The following is a 25,232-nucleotide window of genomic DNA, read 5'->3' on the forward strand; positions in this document are numbered from 1 at the left end:
TTACATATGGCCAAATACTATTGCCATATTCCACATAGCAGTACTGATAAATTTTATTTAAAAAAAATAATTAATACATTAGGAAATTGATCATTGAAAATGATCATCACTACTGAGAAAAAAGTATATGAAAACAGTCAGACTTAATCATGTAAACATTGAGTTACCTATATTGACAGAGTTGCCTTTGTCACCGCTTCTGGTGTAAGCCAATTCTTCTAATCGATAACTGCAAGGACCAATGGGTAAATCTAAAGGTTTCAACAATGTAAATCAAGCATTAAAATTAAATTGAAAATTAAAAAAAGTTAATATTTGTTACATAAATCCTATTCAAGCTATAAAATCTCAGTATGTGCAAGTTGTATAATGCACTCAAAATGCCATACAAAAGAATGAAGTTAACAGTAAGCAGACTTAAAGTGCAGTAGTTAACTCAAGATCTTAGAGATAAACAGCTTACTAGTTACTCAATATGAATTGAACACTTTCCTTCAATAGTGAGAAGAAAACAACAGGTCACAGGATTACTTTAAAAGGAACTTGTTACACTGCTAAATTGCTTTAAACTTGATGTCTGAAGTTAATTCCATGTGCATACACGCCATTAATGACATTGACGTGAAAGCAGTTCTGTTAGTCAATAGAGTGGGGGATGGACGATTAATATACTCAAATCGAAATTTAATATTAATATTCAGGATTGGCATATTTAACACCCACGTTCTCATGTCAATAAATATGAACAATAGGAGCAAAGACTTCACCCACAATGTCCGTGCATTCTCATTAAAAATAATGATGTGCTTTTACCACAAATTTACTGAACCATTACTAAACATGGAGTAAATGTTCAGTGCGAATGGCATTTAAATGTGACTTTGCATCATTTATGTGTGATGAGATTATTGCGCAAACGACTTGTTTTAAAGTCACATTTTTGATTTTGGAGCAACTTTGTCATTCCCATTGCTGCTGAAACTGCAGTGTTAAATCATATTTAACAAAAAAACACTTCCAGTAAAACAAAGAAATAAAGTTTGGAAGGTGCCTATCATATCCTCAGGAGATCTCCATGAATTACATTGAGATTGCATTCACTGTTATGTAGATAAATACAGCAGCCTATTTGCACACAGCAGCTCCTACAAATAACACTGGGATAGATGACCCAGTCATTGGTGTTTGACTATGCTGTTTGGCCAATACACCAGGGCCAGATTTCTATGCTCTACACAACAACCTCTCCACCCAGCAATTTGTGAGGGATTCCCTCTGGGTTCCTGTCCACTCTGAGCTTGCACTGATTTTATACTGAGGTGGGCATTGTCTTTGATAGAAAACCCACCCTTAAATGTGCCACTTAAGGCGCATTTTCCATCTGGTCTCAATTTTTAAGCTGGTGGGCAGATGACAGTTCAGATGAAGGAACCTGGAAATGAAGAGAGTTAGATCAGGGTGTGGAATCCGTCCATCAGAAGACCGGAAACTCCTCTTCCGACCAGGGAAAGGGGGGGCTCTCCTTTTGAAGCCTGGTGACCTCCAAACCTCCCTCCCCTTCTAGCCTGTCCCCTGAGATCCTGATTGCCCACCCCCTCAACTCCCTAGGCCTTCCCTACTCTCTCCGTCCAGACCCTTGACACTTAATCTTTTCTCTGATTCCTGGTACTTCCACGCAAGTGAGGGGTGGAAATTCTGCCTAATACCAACTAATGCTTGTTAGAGCATACAATGGCAGTGGCACTCTCAGAGTCAGCGGGGATGTGTTCCCACAATCCTAAAAGTTCAAGCCCAGGGAGGACTACTTGCTCTTCTGCAAATAGTGGTCAAAGCTTCTTTTACATCCACCAGATCCGGCAGCTAGATTTTCATCAGAATAATGAAACCTTCAACAGTTCAGTACTGTATTTAAACACAGATAGGCTGACTGGTAAGTGCTAGACTCGTGGCTGAATTTAGTTTTTTTGATTGCGGTGAGTGCTACCACAACCAAGTTAATGTTAAACAATTAACTGATTTAACAATACCAAATTTGACTTAATAAAAACAAAATTAAATGTACACATAAGTAAAATTCCTGTTCCAAATCTGCCCAACTCTACCAACGTTTTGAAATACATTCGATTATTTTTCATTTTTTCATCCCTGGGACATGGCTGGCCTGATAAGACCCACATTTATTGCCCATCCTGAGGTTTTATACAAGTGACTTTCTAAACCATCTCAGAGAATATTAAAAATCAACCATGTTGATGCTGGACTGAACTCAAATACAGCTGGACTCATATCGGCCAGACCAGGTAAGTGCAGCAAAAAGACGTGTAACTCAACTGTTCACTTTTAATGGCACAGGTTTATTTTAAATGATTAAAATTCACAAATTGTCTTGCTCTCTGGATTGGTAATCCAATATTGTAATCGCTCTGGAACTATAGTACAGCATCTGTTCTAAAGAGATGATAATAGATCAGGTAAAGTTATTAAAAACAGCCTGTTGACATTATTTTCTTTCCCTCTCCTTCAATAAAGTCAACATTCCTCCTTTCTGTAATGTAGACTCAAAAAATATGACTCAATAGCAGTCAGGCATCTAGTGTAAGTCTAAGATTATAAGTTGTGATGTACCGAGTTACAACACATTTTGCTATTGATCTGTTGGAAAAAGATTTCAAAACTGAGTTCACCTAATAATGTGATGACTTGCCCTCAAAAACATTTAAATTAAGAGAGCTTTCAACTTGCATATCAGCATATCCGTCTGGCCAATGCAAAACAGAAATAGGTCCCTGCCCTTGGGGTGAAGATTCCAGTGTAACTGGTAAACTTTTCCAGAACAAAGTAATCTAGTTTGGGACACTTGGGAAAGAGTTCTGTTGCTGAGCTAACCTTAGCTTATCTTTTTTGAAGATAAACGTTAATTCTGTTGTTAATTATTACTGCATGTTTATAAATTCGTTCTCTAACTCCTTTTGAACTTGTTCATTTGTGAACATCTCATCTCACAATTAAGCAATGGCCAAGAGGTACAATTGCCAGGCTATTAATCCAGAAACTCAGCTTATGTTTTGAGGACCCGGGTTTGAATCTGGCCACGGCACATGGTGGAATTTGAATTCAGTGAAAAAAGATCTGGAATTAAGAACCATGAAATCATTGTTGGTTGTGGAAAAAATCCACCTGGTTCATTAACATCCTTCAGGGAAGGAAATCTGCTGTCTGTACCAGATCTGGACTGCATGTGATTCCAGAGCCACAGCATTGTGGTTGATTCTCAACTGCCGTCAGGCAACTAGAGATGGGCAATAAATGCTGACCAGCCAGCAACGCTAATGTCCCACAAATGAATAAAAATAAAATTCTGTAATTTAAATGTCATTTTTATACGGTCCTGAAATATTTGAGTTTTTAAAACTTTGTAACTGATTATTTGCAAAGTAAAGAACAAGAGTCATCTTCTTTAAACAGATTTTACACTGTTGAGATGCTCTGGTCCTGCTGCTGATGCACACAGATTTCTTGGCGATATGCAGTTGCTTTGTTGGGGATTCCCAGAAGATTCCGGTGCCAGCAAATGGTGCACTGCGTCCTGCTGCTGAGAAAAACGCTGGGAAGTAGCCAGAGAATCTCGCCTGACATCAATGATGCCTGCCTCCTGACAGCGTCTAGCAGGCATTCCATGATTGGCAGATAGGTATTGTACTAAAGTATTTTATGTTTTATGGGGAAAACAAGATACACCTGCACACTTAGAAAATGGTCTCTTTTATTATTGATCATTTGAAATACTCAATTTGATCTCCAAATGATTCAGATTTTGAAAATGTAAACTCTCCCCTGAAAGATTAACGGACAGAACTTTTCCTTTCACATGCTAACTGGCATGTGGTGCGTTTCATACGCTGTAGATTTTATGTCCAGAATTTCAGTGTTTCTTTTCTTTTTACTAATATCAGAGGAATAAATTCAAGTAAATATAACCATACTTTTTCAATTAGGTTTAGCTCTGTTCGTAAGTAGTTTAATAGAAATATGCTGTCTTAAAATGTGGCATTAATTCCCAGTACAAGTAATAAGGTCCAGCTTCATTTTAATGCCAAACTGTCTACAGCAAAAGCTGCAACGCACTTCAACTTTTACCTGTTACTTGGGTTCTAGCTAAGAAACAGGTTATTCAGCTCAACCAGTTCATGTCGGTGTTTCTGCTCTTCTCAAACTTCCTCCCAACTTTTCTCATCTAAATCTATCATTATAACTATCTCTTCCCTTCTTCCTTGTCTAACTTCCTTTAAATGCATCTGTACTATTCACTACAACCCTCCCTAGGGCGGCATAGTGGCACAGTGATTAGCACTGCTGCCTCACAGTGTCAGAGACCCGAGTTCTATTCCAGATTCAGGTCACTTCTGTGTGGACTTTGCACATTCTCCTGTGTCAGCGTGGGTTTCCTCCAGGTGCTCCAGTTTCCTCCCACACTCCAGAGATGTGCGAGTAAGATGGATTGGCCACCTAACTCGTTAGTCCACTATTGTCAGGGGGTTTAGCAGGGTCAATATATGGAATTACGGAATAGGTTGATTGGCCACGCTAATTTGACCACGCTAATTTGACCCTAGTGTCAGGGCTATCAGCAGGGTAAATATGTGGGGTTACGGGAATAGGGCCTGGGTAGGGTCGCTGTTGGTGCAGGCTCAAAGAGCTGAATGGCCTCCTCCTGCACTATAGGAATTCTATGGGATTCTATTATTGATTTCCCCAGTCTTACCAGATAAAGACGTTTCTCCTGATCCCTTTGTTGCGTTATCCATCCAGACTTTTACCTTCCTCGTCAGAAATTTCTTTCATATTCCTCCTCCCAAAATGCACTACACCATCTTTCTCTGTGTTGTGCCAATTATTTGCCAATGTTTATCAACGTCCTCCTGTAATTTGTTGCAGTTCTCGTCAGTCTTGACTATTCCCCCAACTTGGTATCATCTGCGAGTTTAGAAATTATGGATGCAACTTCTGTGGAGTGATAGTCAGCTCCTAGTTACATAGCCTGAAACACCTTTCTTGCCCTAACTTTCAACTTGGGCTGTGAGAGAAAGGTGCAGTTCAGCAGCTTCCTGAGGACTTGTGTTGAGTCAGAGGTAAGGAAACCATGTCCCTTTTTTACTGCACTGGTCCCAAAATGTGGTCTGTGGGAGGGGGTGGGGGAGAATAATTGGGTGGTTGGGAGTATGGTTGGAGAGGGTAGAGGGTATTGGGGGTGGGTCAGTATGATAGCTACCCAGAAATTTGAAGTGGTTTTAATTCATCTAATGTTTTCTGGGTAACTGTTATTGTAGGACAGTTGGAACCATCTGAGGTTTGAACCAGAGTTTCACATGGTTCCTACTGCAGGGTAATTGCTCAATGGAAGTTTGAACTTCCCCGGCAATCACCCTGCCATCTTTATGTAGGCAGTTCTGGGGAGGATCCCCCAATGTGTCATTGGGCTTCCGCCTGGGAATGTTACCTCAGACCCCATCAGTTATGGGCGTCTGTTTTTTTTAATTCCAAAGTCCAAATAATTAATGTAAATTGGGAACAGCAGTTGTCTCAGTGCACCACATGGAACACCATTTCCTGCTTTCTGCCATTCTGTTTTGTACATACATAATTGCAAAACTGTGTTAAATCTGTAAATTATTCATTTAACTTTCAGTGTAAAAAGTACTTTGAAGCTTTGAAGCTCTGAAACTTGGAAGAATGCATCTGTCAGATTGGATTCTTTTTGAACGTAACATTGTATGCAAAAAGGATTTTAGTGCTGGGGATCGGAACACTTTCCACTCTCAATTTTGGGAAAGAATCATAGAAAGTTACTGCACACAAACAGCCCAATTCTGGATTCACATCCAGCCTAGTATTCTTCCATAGTAGATAGATAAGTGGAAATCAATGGATGCTGTGCATTTGGATTTTCACAAAGCATTCAGTAAAATGCCACAGACGTTATTACAGAAAATTAGCATTCTTCATGGGATAGGATAATCTGCTACATGAATTGGGGATTGTTTCATGGACACAAAACAAAGAGCAAGGTCCATGTTAGCCAGCTATACTTAGCAGGGCCACAGCTAATACAATCTATATTAATGATTTAAACCAAGACACTGAGTGTAATTTATCTAAGTTTGCTGATGATACCAAGCTTTGTGGGAAAGTAAGCAGTGAGAAGGATGCAAAATGGCTGTAAAGGAATATAGACTGGTGGGTGAGGGGGTAGGAACATGGCAAGCAGAATACAATGAGGCAAAAATTGTGAAGTTATTCTCTTTGATAGGACAAAAAAAAACTGAATGCTTTTTGAATGGTGAAAGACTAAAAAATAAGTGTGGAGGGATCTGGGTGTCTTTGTATGTGAATCACAGACAGTTAACATGCAAGTAAAGCAGGAATTAAGAAAGCAATTGGTGTGTTAGCTTTTGAGTAGTGTGTATAGTCTTAGTCTCTGGAGAGAGTATAGCGAAATTTCACAGTCTGGTTCCTGGATGAGATGATTGATTTATGAGGAACGATTGAGTAGACAAGGCCTTTATTCCCTAGAGTTTAGAAGAATGAGGTGATTGAACTGAATGTTTAAAATTATTAAGGAGCTTGAGAGGGTAGGGTGGAGAAAATGTTGGGAAGATGTTTCCCCCTGGGGGATCTAAAATACAGGGGCCTTGGAAGAAGAGTTGGCCATTTAGGACTGAGGGCTGTCAATGTTTGAAATTCTCTACATCACAGAGTTGTGATGCTCAGTCATCGAGTATATTCAAGACGAGATCAATCAAGTTTTGGATACTAAGGCAATTAAAGGGTGTGGGAATAGTGTGAAAGGTGAAGTTGAGTTAGAAGATGATCTTGTTGAATGGCACAGTAGGCTGGGGGGGTGGGGTCAAATAACCTAGTTCAGCTCTTATTCCTCATGTTCATGTGCCCACCTTGCCTGTGACTACACTCTTACTCACTGTCCATATCCATTAACATTGTACTTCTTAAAAAAAAACCTCTTTTTTTTTAAAAATCTACTGCTTCAGTTGTAATTTTTGGCAAAGAATTCACATTCTAATTATCCCTTGTGTAAAGACTATTTTTCAGCTTCCCCACTAAGTACGCATTTTTTGAGTTCTATCTTGAATTTGTGCTCTTTTGCTAATCACGGAAAACAATCGCTATTTATCCTGCGTGAAATAATTCATTTCAGGTCACCACTTAACGTTCTACATTCTAGTGAAAAAAAACTTTTCATATTTCACATCATAGCTGTAAACTTTCATCTCTGGTAACATCCAGGTCAAAGCACACTGTATCTTTTCAACAGCTTTATATCCTTCCTATCAATAATGTAATAGTATAATGTTAATAGTTATGGCAGCGTTTCATGACATAACAGTGATATCAGCTGTGTCAAAGGCTAGAGACTCTATAGAGCAGATGATATAATCTCTACAGAAGAGAGATATTCCTACCTAGTAGCTCATCATGTAGTGTTTATAATGTAAATAAAATCATTTTGAAATAATCTACCTGAGTTGGACCAGAGTTACTCATGAGGGTGGCACAGTGGTCGGCACTGCTGTCTCACAGCATCATGGATCCGGGTTCAATTCTGGCCTTGGGCAACTGTCTGTGTGGAGTTTACACATTCTCCCCATGTCTGCATGGGTTTCCTCTCTCAGTCCAAAGATGTGTAGGTTAGGTGGATTGGCAATGTTAAATTGTCTCTTAGTTTTCCAAGATGTGTAGGTTAGGGGGAATTGGTGGGGTAAATACGTGGGGTTAGGGGGATATGTTCTGGGTAAGATACTCTGTTGGAGAATCAGTGCAGGGATTGTAGGGATTCTATGACTCTATTCTATAAGTAGAGGGAAACTTTCCCAGTAACATTAGGCCACAAAACAAACCACAAAATGTGATACTTGCGCTGTGGAACCAATCTAACAATAATTAAGTGCCATGGACGGAACAGTGAGAAAGCGGAAGAAGGATTGTTCGTTGCAAGAAGTTGAAAACATATTTTGGTGAGAGGCAGTTTGAGAATTGGTAGTGATGTCAGCACCAGTTGGGCAACCACTTCCTCTTCTGCGGACATTTAAAAATCTTTGGGTCCACAGAAAGGCCAGTTTTGGGGGCTGTGGAATAAATACTTACTAAGGTATTAAGCAACATTGGTTCTGCATGTTGCAGAGCAGAAGCACCAGATTAGTCCTCTACATCATAGGACAAGTTGCCAATGATGTCCTTTTGAGACAGGGGATAGAAGAGTCCTTTACAGACATTGAAATTGTTTAAAAGCATTTAATGCATATATAAGCCCAAAACGGAATATCGCTTCAGTCATTAATCCCAAAGGCCAGGGGAATCCATCAAATCATTTTTTACTGATTACTGACCTGTACAGATTACCCAGTTGTTATAGGTATGGTGCACTGAAAGACGAACATATCTGCAACTGCATTGTCCTGGGAATCCTCGACAAAAAGCAGGATAAACTTTGGGATAATAATCAGGCTGTAACTTGTCAAGGCACTCAGGCTTTGGAGGAGTGTCCATATTGGGTTAGGCCCAAAGGTGGCAGCCCTGCCTACTCAAAAGCCTGCTAAAACAGGCAAAAAGGCAGGAAACCCACCAGCGGCCAACTTGAAAGTGCTTGCATTGTGGCAGTAAAGAGCAGCACAGAAGGCACAATTGCCCAGGAGGGCTATGGAGTGTTTCCAATGTGGAAAGGCAGGACATGTTGTTCTGAAACTTCCATTGAAGGAATAAAACATCAGAATACCTATTATCATAAGCTGTAGGAGCAGAAGTTGGCCATTCGACCCACCAAGGCAGGTCTGCCATTCAAATGAGATCGTGACTGATACGATGTGTTAATTCTCATCCTCTTTTTCTCATCTTATCCCCATAACCTTTGATTCCCTTGTTGGTTAAAAATCTATCCATTTCTGCCTTGAACATTTTTAACCATCTAGCCTCTACAGCTCTCTCCATAGATTCACTACCCTCATAAAATAAATACCTCCTCAACTCTTCTTAAAAGGGTGACCCTTAATCCTGAGAGTCCTAGACTCTCCTACAGGGGGAAACAAGCTCTCAGCATCTACTCTGTTAAGCCCCCCCACCGAGAATCCTATTTTGCTCAATATGCTCACTTCTCATTCTTCTAAATTCCAATTAGTAAAGGCCAAGCTATTCACACTCTCCTCAGAGGAAAATCCCTCCATACTTGGGCTCAATCTAGCAAATCTTCTCTCGAGTACTTTTAATGCCGGTATATCTTTCCTTAGGTAAGTGGGGGGTAAAACTTTCACTGCATTCCAGGTATGGTCTAATTAGTGGTTTGTATAGTTTTAGCAAGACTTCCCTATTTTTATACTCCATTCCCTTTGACATGCAGACAATTCAAAAAATTGGGAGTAAGCAAAGAAATGGCTTTACAGTTTTCCTTGGAGAAGTAAAGGAACATAAACAAGACTCTGGGTCAGTTACTTTGGCTTTTAAAATTAACTTCAAACTTGACACCATAGTTTATCATTACAACACTGGCTGATCATTTGAAATGGCTTAACACAGTTCCCATTCAGACGACAAACATAAAATTGCAAGGTTCAGGGGCTACAAATCTTCAGGTAAAAGATCAGATCACGACCACTCATTGCCATAAGGGGTAACAAATTATAGAGACTCCATAACTTGCACAACCAACGCATTTATTTGCTGGATGGCACAGCAGTTAGCACAGATGCCTCACATTATCGGGGACCCAGGTTCAATTTTGGCCTTGGGTGACTGTGGAGCTTGCATGTTTTCCTCATGTCTGTGAGAGATTCCCTTGGGTGCTCCAGTTTCCTCCCACAGTTCAAAGATGTGCAAGTTAGGTGGATTGGCCTTTCTAAATTGCCTCTTCATGCCCAAAGATGTGTAGTTAGGTGGACTGGCATGACAAATGTGTGGGGTTATAGCAGTGAGGAGTGGGCCTAGGTGGGGTGCTCTTTCGGAGAACTGGAGCAGACTCGATGTGCTGGATGGCCTCTTTCTGCACTGTAGGGATTCTATGAAATGCATGCATGTAACGAGGCATTCTGAAAAAATGGACAAAGTTCCACAACAAGCCAACAGGATAAAATGTCACCAAGAATTCCCACAGCTCTTTCAGGGGCTTGGGAAGCTCAAGCACAAATACCATATTACTTTACTTCAAAATGCTATGCCTGTATGTCCTACACCGGCATCTCTACATCATGTCCAGACACTCCCAGCCAGAAGGGATACATTGCTGACAAAAGTTGAAGAAAACTTGACAGAATGTTACATAGAGGTGTGATATCACCTGCCATGCAACCAACTAGGTGGTGCTCAGGGCTTGGAACAATCCCTAAGCTCAAGCTTTGCGTAGACCTCACACAATGAAACAAAGCAGGGCAAAGAGAAATCTATCTGACAGCATTAGAGGATGACAGCTTGGCAAAACTTGCCAACAAAGTCCTCTTCACTAATCTTGAGGCTACCCCTTGACCAGGAATCCAGGCTGCTAACAATATTTATTGTGCCATTTGGACGGCTCTGTTGTAATCGCAGTTCCCTTCAGGATAACATCAGCTCTGGAAATATTCCAATGAGTCATGTTAAACATTCTGCAAGGAAACAGGAAGTAATTTGTTAAATGGAGATGCTTATCCATAGAGCCACAATACAGCAGCATGACACAGTGTTCACAGGTGTCACCTTAAACCAGAAATGTGAATTTTCAAAAACTACAATTAAGTTTTTAGGACACACCATGCATTGACAGGGTGTATATAATGGTAGGACTTTCACAACCAAAGCATGTTAGCGATGTCCAAAGGTTCCTTGGAATGGTCAGTCAGGTTGGCAAATTCATTCTGAATTTAGCTACAATTACTGAACCTTTAAGAGATATTTTACGAAAAGAGCAACAATGATTTTGGGGTATTGAGATAACAAACTAATTTCAGTGAATAAAGGGAGGGCTCATCTCTTCAGCACTACTCATTTAATACCTCGCCCATTTCCTCTGGCTCCACGCATAGATTCCCTCCCTTGTCCTTGAGTGGACCAACCCTCTCCCTGGCTACCTTCTTGCTCTTTATACATGTGCATTATAATCCCAGATTACCCAAGTTGTTGACTGCTGCTGATGCATCCTCAACAAGCTTTGTAGCCATGCTCATTCAGGTCCAGAAGGATAGTAACAAAAGCCAGTCTACTTTGTCTCCAGGCCACTAACAGAAACAGAACAACGCTATCTAAATATAAAGAAAGAAGCACTGGCAGCAGAGGGATACCTGGGTTAGTTGATATACATTCCAAACTGAGACAGAACATAAACCATTGGTCACCCTTCTGAACGCAACAAATACATTTTAAACTGAGACTGACATGTTACCAGTGCACAGGTGTGTATGTGCAGCCCACAGCATTATCCAGGGCTATGGTTGATCACACCATATTCCAAGACTTAATCCTAATTTCAGAGGTGAAAACATTCTCATCAATCATAACAAATTCCCTACAATCTCTGAGCAAAAACTACAAGAATTCAGAAAAGCACAGAAGGAAGATGTCGAGTGTACTCAAGTGAGGAAATTTTGCCAAGAAGGTTGATCAATATAGAGTCCAAATGACCAGCCCCTACAAAAATACCATGAACAGAAGTAGCTGCGAGGTGTAGTATAATGGCTGAATAGTTATAGTAATGAGATAGTGATGTGTATTATGATGTAAAAGCAGTAGTAATTTGTTAGGGACTCTAAAGTAGACGGAATAGTCTATACACAGGAGACATGTACTTACCTAGTGTATAAAGTAGTTTTACTAAAATATATGTTTTGAAGTAACCTGAATAGGACCAGAGTTACTCATGAGCAAAGGGAAACCTTCCCAGTAAAGTTTAGGCCATGAGATAAGCCATAAAATGTAAAGGGGCATCAAACCTGTAAATATAGAGGTTAAACGAAGGTTGAGTGCAAATTCAATTTACATCCTATAAAACCAAAGCTTTTCTTTACTTTATTATTCGCCTTATCTGCTTGTTCTACCACCTATGTATAATTATGTTAAAGTCCCTCTGCTCTTCCATTGCATTTAAAGTGTGTTCTTTTTGCCTAAAATTACTTCTATTCATCACCTTTTTCTCTATTCAACTGAATCTGCTATTTGTCTGCTCTGTTAGCTTATTTATCTTGTCCCTTTTTTTTACCAAGTTTCAACAGGTATTAATATTGTTCCCTCAATTTAAGTCCAAATTATTTATACATTTAGTGAAAAAGACTAACCGAATATAGACCCGTGTAACTGAATAAACACTACTAACCACATCTTTCCAATTGGATAAGCAGTTAACAGTACCCTTTTTTTACACTGTAAATCACTTTACTATCCATTTCACTTAATTTCATGCATCTTTATTTTCTCCTGTATTTTATCAAATGCTTACTGAAAGTCCATTTAAACCACATCCACTGCATGTTCTTTGGCTATTCAGATTTAGCATAATTTCTTTGCTTTTGTTCTCTTTGCCCCCATGTACAAAACTTAATTAACTGCCGTCTCAATCTGCCTTGTTACCTTCAATGATTTGTGTATAAATATCCCTTGGTCCCTTTGCTCCTGCATGCCCTTTAGAATTGTACCGTTTTCTCCTCTCCTCAATTTTTCAACAAAAATGATTTACTTCACATTTCAATGCCTCTTGTCCACCCATTCCACCAGCTTATGACCTCACAGTTGATGATACTCTTAAGCTGTGTTATCTTCAAATTTTGAATTTGTGCCCTGTTTATGGACGTCTAGATCATTAATACATGTCAAGAGAAACAGCGATCCTAACATTGCCCCCGGGAACCTCCACTACATATATTCCTCCAGTCAAGCTGACTATGGCTTATAAACAGAGACAAAAAAAAAATCATATCCTGCTGTTATGTTTGACAGTGGAACCTGTTCTTCTTGTTTTCTCAGTTGCAAAATAACAAGCCTTCTCACCTTCAAGTTAATACTAAGGCCTTTAATACAGAACTGAGTGATTGCTGCATCACCATAGATGAGTTTTCAGATCGCCTTTCAGATGAAACATTAAACTGAGCCTCCCTTAGTCCTCTTGGTTGATGGAAAAGATCCCTTGGTACCATTTGGAGGACAGCACAAGAGTTCTCTGGGTGCTTTGACCAACATCTATCCTTTAACCAACACACCTGAAAATCTCAGATAATCTGGGTGACACAGTGGTTAGCACAGCAGCCTCACAGGTTCAATTCAGATCTCAGCTGACTGTGTGGAGTTTGCGGATTCTCCCTGTGTTTGTGTGAGTTTCCTCCAGGTGCTCAGGTTTCCTCCAACAGTCCAAAGATGTTCAGATTAGGTGGATTGGCCATGCTAAATTGCCCATAGTGTCAGGGGATTAGCAGGGTAAATATATGGGGTTATGGGGACAGTGCCTGGGTAGGATTGTTGTCAGTGCAGACTCAATGGGCTGAATGTCCTCCTTCTACACTGTAGGAATTCTATGATTCTATTCTGTGATTCAGCTCACCAATCCTAATGGGACCTTGCTGCGCCCAAACTGCTGGCAGGTTTATCCATGCAGCAACAGTGACTATACATCAAAACTAATTAATTGATTCTGGATGCCCTGAAGATGTAAAAAGAGCTTTAGAAAGGCAAGTTCTTTCTTTTCTGTTTATGAATAAACTCTACTAAATGTTCTACAGCCTCATCTGGTGGTAATATAATTCTAACATTTATCTTTACTGTGGAAACTGAGACCAAGCACTTATTCTGCAATCCACCAGTTTCAATCTGTAACTACAAGCAAGCACTTTCATCTTCAAGTACTGTGACTTTGATTTTTATTATTTCTTTGTGATTACTGTACTTCTAGACTAATGTTTTTCAGAATTCCTGTCCCACTCTTGATCTCCTTGTCTGTGGCATTCCAATGCTCTTTACATTTGTTCTATTTTTAATTTTATTATCTGTCCTTTAAATGCTAAATTTTTTTTCTCCTCAAATTTGAACAAATCATCAGGAAGCCTGGCCTCTGGTGTGCTTTTTTAATGTTTGCTTTAGTAGACTTCATTTACATCCCTTTCATCTCCATTTAAATATTATACTAACTTCATGTTCTATTTGCCAACCATTCCCCCCAAGTAATCTGTTTAAAGCCCCATTTTTAGCTTGCTGTAAATCATTATTTCCAGTCAATTCCTTATTGGCACTATAGAGTGTAATAAACATGTAATGGGCCTGAAAAACAACAGCACAGCAAGACGGTACTTAAAACAGGAGTAGAAGCAAGAGTTCAAAGAGAAGTGGTTATATTAAATAGAAGCTGTGGGCATCACACTATTATAATTTACACAGATATCTAGTGTTATGGAAATTAGCAAGTATAGATTAGTTGGGAAAAAACAAACAGGAGGAGAAAGATTTAATGAAACACATTTGTAAGGAGTGACATTACAACAGGAGTATTTAAGGAAAAGATAAATGAGTAGCAATACAGAAATGTAAACAGTAGAAGCTTAACTTGGAGTAAAACATATAAACAGAAGAACTAAAAAAAACAAACATTGGGACTAACAATAAAACACCAGGAGGAACAATTAAAACATATTACTGTAAGGAGTGGCAATTAAGGGTCAAGACGTAAAATGAACAGTGTGAACTGGCTTAAAAGATTGTAGATTTCCTGTGACTAATACTTTCAATGCTTCTTTCTGGCTCACCTCCTCCACTATGGTTGTCCTCTCCACCTTCCTGTCTATGAGTCCTGTACATCTGCCAATACCAATCTGGTTGCTCCTCCACTGCCCTCTATGGTCACCCTTGCCCCCCCAGGTAACACTCAGATGTGGCTGTTACTGCCACCACACCCTGGCCAAATCTCCCCACCTTCATTCTCACTCTAACTCTCTGGCTATTACCCCCTACACTTACAAGCAGAGGGAAAGGTGACCACGAACAAAGGGAGAACAATAAGTGGAGGAAGGAAGGGTGAGAACTGATGAGATGGAGGAAAAGAGGACAAGGGGCAAGGAAAGGTAAGTTGTGAAGGAAGACAAAATATGGGGGAAGGTGGTACAGGAAAGAGATGTAGAGAACAGGTTAAGGGGAAAAGGGGTTTGGCAGGCTGTCCAAACAGAATGGAATATTATACCCACCTCCTCCCCCTCCCCACCAAATTCCCGCTGACTTATCACCATCCTCCACACTCCTTTAACTCTTCTACCTCCTGATTCTTAAGCCTCTCTTTCTCCCACTCTCCTGCGATCCTCACTCTCCTTACTCATTTTCTGCTCTTCTGCTTATTCTCCATCTTCCCTCCCCCAGGATGATTTACAGCAAAGGGATGTTTCAAGGAGTAAACATTTTCAGCTGAGAAGTCTGTTACTTGCGCATTGTTAACTGAACACTGGATGGCCCACCAGATGGGAGTAAGCACATTATAGTAATTAAAGGTACACTTCTCTTGTCATACTTTCTTATTCTTTTTGAAGCTGGGTGTCCAGATTTTCAAAAGTCAAAACCAAAAAGTTTTGGGAAGGTGGGTCTCTGTGATGATTGAAATGTTGAGCGATCACTGTCAGGGAGAGGGGTAGCTGAAGAGGTCATGTGATGTCATCTCCTAGAATATGACCAGCCAGAGTTGGTAACCCTATTAAGACAACCAATTATTGAAAGCAGCAGTTACAAACCACATTGTTTCATTGACAATTTTGCATCATTTTCTTGAAAACAAAACTGAACTAAGGTATCATGTGTCACACAACACCCAAGCCAGAAACCTCTACTCTACTCCAAATTTACTGTACAATGCATAATGGTAAGATCAACCTCCATTTAAAAGTCTAATTTATTTTCACTTACACATTGGGTTTTATCAATAGACCTTTGAAAAGATCTAGACAGGTTGGTGGAATGGGCAGATAGGTGGCAGATAAAGTTCAATGTTAAGTATGAGATGATGCACTTGGTAGGAAGAACATGGAGAACAATAGAAAATAAGGGGTTAAATTCTAAAAGAGGTGCAGGAACAGGGGACCTGGGTGTATATGTGCATAGATCACTGAAGGTGGAACAACAGGTGTAGAGAGCAGTTAATAAAGCATATAGTATTCTAGGCTTTATTAACAGGGACATAGAGAACAAGAACCAAGAAGGCCATGCTGAATTTATACACATTTGTTAGACCTCAGCAGGAATAGTGTGTACAGTTCTGGATGGCACACTATAGGAAGAATGTGAACACGTTGGAGAGAGTGCAGAAGAGGTTTACAAGAATGGTTCCAGGATGAGAAACTTAAGTTATGAGGATAAATCTGAGGAAATAATAGAAGGAGGCCATTTGACCCATCAAGTCTGCATCGACTCTCTGAAACTTTCAGAGTATTTTACCCAGGTCCACACTTATCCTATTCTTGTAGCCCTATGCATTTACCCCACTAATCTCCTTAATTTGCACATTTTGGGACACTAAGAGGCAATTTAGCATGGCCAATCCACCTACCCTGCACATCTTTGGAATCTGGGAAGAAGCAGGAGCAGCCGGAGGAAATGCACGAAACATAGGCACAATGTGCAAACTCCACATAAACAGTCACCCAAGGCTGGAATTGAACCCAGGTCCCTGGTGCTGTGAGGGACTGTTCTCTCTCCTTGGAGAAAAGAAGGTTGAGAGGAGAGGGGGCTGCGTAGGATAGGCAGAAACTGTTTTCATTCATAAATGGATTAAGAACACAAGTGCACCCTTCCATATCTCATTCATACTACTGTTGGAGGAAGGTGTAGGCCCTGTCCTTTCAGATAAACTCCACGCATTGCAGGTTGTCCTGGCATCTAGGTATCATTTCATCCTCTTTTTCCATCCCTTAGTATCAAACCATTTTTTGTCAATTTGGCATTTTTAGTTTAGGTGGTTCTTGTAGTTAGTAAGTACATACAGTTAATCTACTTAAGACTACAACTATTTCATTAAGACCTACTGAACAGTATCCAAAAACAAGATTTTCCTCAGGTGCTCTCCCAATTGATGTTGTAACTTTGGTGATTTAGAGATATACTTTGGTTTTATCATTGAGCAAAGAAAAAATAAAGAAATTAGTTTGCAATACACTGTGTTTTCTACAATACTTTACACTCCACTGCACAATAGAGAAAGGGGTTTTCTTTCTCTCCCAGAAACAAATATTTACATTTATATAACCTTTCATTTGGTCAAAATCTCCTGAACTGTTTGACAGAATAAATTACCTATCATGTACATTAATTGAACTGTAACAAAGGTTAGATGCAATCAGGATTAAATGTTCTAACCTATGTAGGGCTCCTATGCTACATACTGTGACATTTTCACTTTAAAAAGTCTGACAACACCAGGTTTTAGACCAACGCCGGCACATCCACATCATGACATTTTCACTTCCCACATAGCCATTCTTTTGGCCATGTGAGTAAGTTTGCCAATTAGCACCAACTTTTGAGCAATTTAATACCATGAATTCATGTCTGCTTAGCTCTCCCCTTCTGGCTTTCCACTATTCTGCTCTGATTCCCTCACCACTCCACCTCCAAACATAGATACATGCATCAACACATCTAGAAAACCATTTTAGTGTCACATGAGATGCAACATAGATAAAACATTATCCACACACCTTTTAGGTCATCCTCTTTCTGCTCTATATTTTCCTCTAAAGCAGGTAAATGTGGATAGTCAAAGTCTTCTTTAAACATTTCTGCATGCTTTCCATTCAGAAATATGTCAATCTGCAAAAAGACAATGTTATCAGTTTTAACAAAATATGATGGTGTTTAAATTATAACAGACTTAAGATACTTTGACTTGAATTTTACTGTCCCGTCCACCATGGGAATCAAAGCGGGCGAGGGGTGCACCATGGAAACATCTGCTGACCTTGGGCAAGATTTTACGGTTCAGGATAAGTGAGGCTATGAAATTCAGGTTTGATTATGTGACTGATACTCCTGAGCACTGTCCATAACGACTGCAGATCAAGAAATTGCAGACTGGCAACCACCATTTATCTTTTTTGCAGCAGTTTTTTTTACTGCACACTTAAGTATCGGCATACCATTGAGGCACGTTGTGGTATGAGCATTCTTTTGTTTCAATCAGGCTAAGAAACAGTTATGGATTCAAATTCAGAGACTCGCAAATATTAGCTACTAAAAAATGTGAGATGATATATTTTGGTTGGAAGAATGCATACTAAATGGTACTATTTTAAAGGCAGCTGCAAGAAAAAATTCCTATGAATGTCTGTGCACACATTTTGACAAGTGCAGAACAGGTTGACAAAGCAATTAGTAAAACACATGTGATCCTAGGCTTTATAAATAGAACCATAGAGTACAAAAAACCCAGGATCTATATAAACTACCAGTTTGGCCTGAGTGTATTGTGCCTGATTTTGGGCATCACACTTTAGTAAGAACAAGGAGATTTTGGAGCCGGTATAGAGCAGATTTAGGAATGCAGAATTACATTTAGATGGATAAACTGGAGAAACTGGAATTGTTCTCCTCAGAGCAGGGGAGTTTAACAGGAGATCTGATAGATTATTAGATTAAATAATAAAGGGTTTACACAGAGTAAATAACCGTAAAATATTAAAAATGGCTGAAAAGTCGATAGCTAGAGGAAAATTTAAGCTGATTGGCAAAAAAAAAGATGCAACACGAGGAGAAACTCTTCACCCAATGAGTGGTTAGGACTTGGAATACATTGCCTGATTGGGTGCTGGATACCGATTCAACAGCAGCTTTCAAAGGGGAATTACAGAAATAATTAAATAAGAAAAAACACACAGATATGGTGGGGGACTGGGGTGGGGGAACTGTTATCAGCAGAATTGTTCTTCAGAAGAGCCAGTGCAGCAGACTCAATGGTTTGAATGGCCTCTATCTGTACTGAACTGTTCTATGATTATCGGGGATGATTATTTATCAGAAGCTTCCAAATTATTTTTCCTGATATATTCAGTTTGTCATTATAACGTTATCCTGCTTTGAACAACTTGTTATGATTGTTTTTTCATTCTTTAGCTTTGAAAGTACTTCTCTTAACACAATAAGTGATTAAAAATGATTTGCCTCACTTAATGCCAGATGTCTTTTTCTTCATAGAAAGTAGAAGTTACTTTAATACCAAGCAAAACCGGCACCTTGAGCAACATTTTAAAATACAGGCCTGGATTCTCCAAAAACAAAACTAAGTGCCCAATGGCAGAGAAAATGGGAGTATTTCCCATCCGTTTTTTGGGAGGTTCCCACCAGAATGAATCACCAACACTGTGCAATGAAGAACGGCTCAGCATGATTCCCCCTGGTAAGTAGGGAGTGGGGCTAATTCCTGCCCGAGAGGCTAACAGTAGAGTGCTGAGCCACTGCACGTGCGCTGATCTGTCAGTGTGGAGATCAGCGCATGCACAGTGGCCCCCATCGCCAGTCTCCCCTGCAATCCCCTCATCATGGCCTAGTACACTCCTGGGCCAGCCCTGATCTCCCCCCAACGCCCGGCCAACCCCGATCACCATTACCCCCCCCACCCCAATGATAAAGCCCAGTACGCCCCCATGGCTGGCCCTGATCGCCAACCTTCATCGCTTCCTCCCTCCCCCACTGATCCCACTTGCAGAGTAGCAGCACTCCCCAATATGGTCTGCCCCTTTCGGTCCCGCCCACTTAGCATTGCCCTGAGCCCAGTGGTAGTGCTGGTTTGCCCCTTGAGCTGTACTAGGGGCCAGGCTGCACTGGCCAAGGGGCACCTCCCCCTTGCCGCCAACCTCCCGGTGAGGCTTCAATGGCCTCTGCCCCCCACTAGTGGGGAGCAGTCATAAACCCTGCTGGCAGGAACCACTCCCAGCCGGCAGGAAGGGGAAGAGGCACTAGCGAGCTTAGAGAATACCTTTCCAGGCCTGCTAATCATATGGAAATTGTAATCTCTATATGATAATCAGCTTCGCACCAGTTTCTGGCATGGAGCTGATTGCGCTTAAAAAAAAAGTGCTTGGGAAACTCACTACCGGCTGAACGCTGGTCACGAACCTCATAAAGGTCCCCTGTTGGCGTCTTCCAACCTGCTACACTGTCGGGAGAATCCTGGCCATAGTGTTTTAAAAATTAAGAAAATTGTTGTATAAAATTGCCTGATATGTTTAATTGTGCTACAGTTTGATTAGCACAATCAAAAAATTGATTTGTCACAAAGAATAAGCATTTTCAATGCAGCACTGTAGGTAACTGAATTTTAAATGACTGAACATGACTTCTAAAATATATTAAAGAATTTAAAAAAAGAACCATTTACTAGTTTTATTGTAGCACAGCAGTCAGTTTTAGTAAATTAATCCAATAATTTCCTTGTGCCCAAGTAGTTTAAATTGTGAAGCCTCCTCAAAGACCTGCAGACGTGCGCAATTCGCAGAAGCTAGCTACAGTGATTAGGCTATGGCTAGTTTTATGTATTTCTATCCCAATGTTTTTAAACCAGGATAAAAGATTGCAGAACTGAGAATTGAGCTGAATGTCATTTGTGCTTAAAAACTAGTCCCCAGTCTCAGTGTCAGTTTCATCAATTTTGGATGAATCGTACCAAAACAACAAGCAGTCAAGTGGAAACACCAGGGCAGGGAATCAAAGCTTAAACCCCCAATCATCTGACTTGGTGCTAAACATGCTAGATTAACTTAATTAACTTAAAATTGTATATCAAATCAGAATTTAAAGCAAAGAAAGGTCCCAAGTTATACACAGAACTCAGATGGCATCAATTTGGAAGCAAGATTTAATTGTGTAGAGTAGACTGAACATGCTTTTCTGTGGAACCTCTCCTTTGGTGTGGTATGTTAAAATGTTTGACACAATTACTATACCGTAACATTCTGTTTTGGGTGTAAGAAGAAGAATGGCTTCAGAACAGGAGACCTATGAATAAATAAAGAGAATAATCAGTGTTGGTCTACACCAAATTAAGGAAGTAACAATTTATAGGTTTCATTCTTTTTTAAACCTACAGAGCAGTACAGCATTAATGTTTCAAATTAAAATTGTGAAACCATGAAAAATAGTAAAATCACATCTCCTTCCTCAACCTTACTTCCTTTCTGCCCACTCTTGGAAAAGTATATCCCAATTAATTGCACAATTAATTAACAATTGCACTTCCAAAATTCCAACAGTCCAACCTTTGATCCTTCATTCAGCAGATCAATAGTTGCAGAAATGTTGTGATCAACTATATTCTCACCTCCACCTTTGAGGCTACAACCCCCCCCAAAAAACCATTACTCTCTCTCACCCTGACCATTCCTCCTGGTATGATCCTCATCTCCTCTCCCTTAAGACAACAAGTGCAGACTTGAAAGCAAATGGCAGACAGCTGTTGTAGTCGGACCAATATAGCAATATCGAGTCCTGTGATTGCCTGCAAAAAATGCTCACTATTTCAGGATCATCCTGTGATGCAAAAAATAACCCTTGGCTTTCTTTCTTTATCATATACTGTTTTTTCCAACCCTGTTTCCCTATCTCTTCCACCCTCATCTCCAACAACAAGTGTAAGGAACATAAGGACCTCTTTGTCTCAACTGAGACCACGTGATCAGCTGCCTCTGCCATGCCTTTTCTTTCTCCTCCTTCAGCCTACTTAGCCAAAGATTTCTCTAAAATTTCTCTGTCCTAGCCCTGAATTTACACTGATCTTTTGTTTCTCTCCTATCTTCCCATGTGCTCTCTCTGAGCTCATACTCTCGGATCTTACATGCTTCAATAAGACCACCTCTAAATCTTTTAAATTCAGTGGATACATGCCCAACTTGTCCAACCTTTCTGCATAAGGTAACTCCCTCATTCCAGGAATCAGTGAGTAAACTAACTCTGAATTCAGCATTCAATGAGTTACCTATTCTGGAATTCAATTTTAATGCATCATATAATTTCAAAGAAGGGCAATCTTGTTTTAATAAGTGGAGGTTAAAAGCTTAAGACAATTACAAGTACCATTTACAGACAACTGGGATCTGATGAAAGTGTTTACTGTTACACCATCAAAAAGTTTACTTTTTAATAATGCTTTCTAAAAAAAATCCCATTATGTTTTAAAATATTAGCTGCATATATATACGTAATACATTTCACGTTTGAACTAATCATATTTACAGATGTGCTAAGCTGGCATACTTACACCTTGGGTCTTCCTCCAACAATTCCAGTTAGACCTGGTGCTGTACAAAACAAAATAAAATATTTGTATCTAATTTGCATTTCTAACTGGCAACATAAAGCCTTTTCAGGTTCCCCTTTGATAAGCCTGAGTTAAGAGTGTTTGAGGGAGGAGGAGTGGGTGAGAACGAGGGGGAGGAGGTACAGAGGGGAATTCATCCTGTGACCCCAGCTTGAAAATGGCAATGCACAATTGTCCTGGTTCACATGATACAATAGTTACTGGACAATGGTCACAGCTGTCTTACAATCACAAAGAAGAAGAAATACTAATTATTGAAAACACCAAGTTAAATAAATAAAATCCAATGCTAATGGAATGATCCTCCTCTTTACTGAAAAAATAAGTGATAAGGGTGAAATTCCCCACATTGACAGGGCAGTGCTGAATTTTCCTAACGTCAGTTAGCTCCAACTTGATGTTGAGGGCAGGGAACGAAGGATCTTTAACAACATTTGCTACCAGCGCATCATGTGAATTACACCATTTGAGTTGCTCTCCAGACAGTGTGGAGACCTCTCTGGGATCAAAAATAAACCCTACAAATCAACTACTGTGTTTTTTTAATGGTTTCTTTTACTTTTATGAATGAAATCATTGAATTTGGAATGACACATTCAATTGTACAAACATAAGGTTGGAATCCAGCTCAACATGTAAACCTTCAATACCAGAAAGTATGTAACTGCCCGAAGTTGTGATTCTTATTAGATCCTGCTGCAAAACGAAAGACAGATGGTGCAATGAGAATTTGAAGAGTTAGGTGTTAAATGAAAAGTGATACCTCATGAACAGCAATCTCAGGATCATGTTAAATACTAGGCCAAGTTAGCGAGAAGTAGGTAGAAAAATTGGCATGGATTTAATCAGATGGAATTGACGGGAAGATCCAGATTTCTACAGAATTGGGAAGTATTCTGTACAGGACAGAGCTGAAGTCAGGAAAAGGTTTTATCTCAACAGATCCAAGTACTGTCCTCATTGCTAGGATAAATAAAGAGGTGGGGGAAGGGGGAATCGTATGCACAAGATGGAATGTTAAGGTGAAGTATAATGAAGAGAAAAAGCAGTCCAATTAGAATGGATGAATGTGATATTGTAGAATTGTATAGTGCAGAAGGAGATTAGTCTAAACCAGACCTCTACTACTGCAATTACGCACAACATAAATAGGCCAAGCGGTTGGGCAAGCTGCTATAATAATTTCTGAGCCACTTTTCCGATGTACGGTGAAGGATTCCTTCACCTCTGTGAAGACTATGCAAGATTTGTGTATCGATAGCAATGCCATATCCATGTGTTGGTCAACTTTGCTCACCAGTGTACTGTTCAAGAAAGCCATTTGTACTGTGTCACTATATTATGACGATTCAGACATGTCACAATTGTCTGAATCTGTTTTCATTGAACTTATGAACTCAGCAACTTGTGCTCAGCAAACTGAGTTCAGTTTTAATGATGCTACCTGACCCACATGCAGATGGGCGTAGGGTAAATAGGATTAAAGAAATGAATGGGTGGCTCAGGGATTGGTGTGGGCGGAATGGGTTTGAATTTATGGGGCATTGGCACCAGTATTGGGGCAGATGGGACCTGTTCAGATGGGATGGTCTTCATCTGAACCGTGCTGGGACCACAGTCCTGGTGAATCGTATAACTAGGACTGTAGATAGGCCTTTAAAGAGTTCTTGGAATGCTGTCGGGATAGTTTCCTTGAACAGTGTGTGACGGAACCTACGAGGGAGCGAGCTATCTTAGATCTGGTGTTTGTAACGAGGCAGGTAGAATTAGGGATCTGATTGTGAGGGATCCTCCTGGGACAAGCGATCATTGTCTCGTTGAGTTTTTGATGCAGATGGAGGATGAGAAAGTAGGGTCCCAAACCTGTGTCCTCTGTTTGAACAGAGGGGAGTACGATAGGATGAGAGAGGAATTGGCAAATGTAGATTGGGGACGCAGACTGGTTGGTAGGATGGCTGAGGAACAGTGGAGGATTTTTAAGGAGATCTTTTTCGGTACTCAGCAGAAATATATTCCAATGGTAAAGAAGGAATGTAGGAGAAGGGATAACCAGCTGTGGTTATTGAAGGAAATACAGGAGAGCATTAAATTAAAAGCTGATGCATTCAGAGTGGCTAAAAGTAGTGGGCGATTAGAAGATTGGGAAAGGTTTAAAAATCAACAAAGAATGACTAAGAAGTTGATAAAGAAAGGAAGGATAGACTATGAAGCTAAACTAGCACTAAATATAAAAAAGGACAGTAAGAGTTTTTACAAATATATAAGGAGGAGGAGGCTGGCTAGAGTGAATGTTGGACCCTTACAGGATGAGAGGGGGGATTTAGTCGTGGGAGATGAGGAAATGGCTGAGGCCTTAAATAAGTTTTTTGCCTTGGTCTTCACGGAGGAGGACACAAATAGTTTGCCGGATATTAAAGATAGAAGGATGGTAGGAGTTGAGGGCCTGAATGCGATTACTGTCACTAGAGAGGTAGAGCTTGATAGACTAATGGGACTGAAGGTGGCCAAGTCCCCAGGACCCGATGGAATGCATCCCAGGGTTTTGAAGGAAATGGCAGAGGTGATAGTGGATACCTTAGTGATTATTTACCAAAATTCACTGGATTCTGGGGAAGTGCCGGAAGATTGGAAAACAGCTAATGTTACGCTGCTGTTTAAAAAAGGTAGCAGACAAAATGCAGGGAATTATAGGCCGGTTAGTTTAACGTCTGTAGCTGGAAAAATGCTTGAATCCATCAAAGAAGAAATAGCGAGGCACCTAGAAAGGAATGGTTTGATAGAGGAGATGCAGCACAGATTCGTTAAGGGGAAGTCGTGTTTGACAAATTTATTGGATTTCTATGAGGATGTGACTAGTGCGGTAGACAGAGGGGAACCAGTGGATGTGGTGTTTCTAGATTTTCAAAAGGCGTTTGATAAGGTGCCTCATAAAAGGTTG

The 25,232-nt window shown here is 40.1% G+C and overlaps 1 protein-coding gene across 3 annotated transcripts in view; it reads right to left on the bottom strand.

Moving 5' to 3' along the window:
• LOC145345015 (uncharacterized) overlaps positions 1-25,232 on the bottom strand; it is a 167,984-nt gene that overhangs the window by 13,626 nt on the left and 129,126 nt on the right. For 2 of the 3 annotated variants that reach the window (XM_080192531.1, XM_080192523.1), the window contains 4 exons: positions 22,235-22,274; positions 20,925-20,976; positions 17,685-17,796; positions 168-251 (listed from right to left, as the gene is read on the bottom strand). In XM_080192531.1, the coding sequence (XP_080048657.1) occupies positions 168-251; positions 17,685-17,796; positions 20,925-20,976; positions 22,235-22,274 (288 nt within the window). Of the gene's footprint in view, positions 1-167; positions 252-15,508; positions 15,686-17,684; positions 17,797-20,924; positions 20,977-22,234; positions 22,275-25,232 lie in introns of those variants that run through there. The other variant, XR_013887021.1, reaches the window with a different exon arrangement.

The sequence above is a fragment of the Carcharhinus amblyrhynchos genome, chromosome 1, assembly GCF_965287045.1.
Source record: "Carcharhinus amblyrhynchos chromosome 1, sCarAmb.v2.hapA, whole genome shotgun sequence".
Classification (NCBI taxonomy): Eukaryota; Metazoa; Chordata; class Chondrichthyes; order Carcharhiniformes; family Carcharhinidae; genus Carcharhinus; species Carcharhinus amblyrhynchos.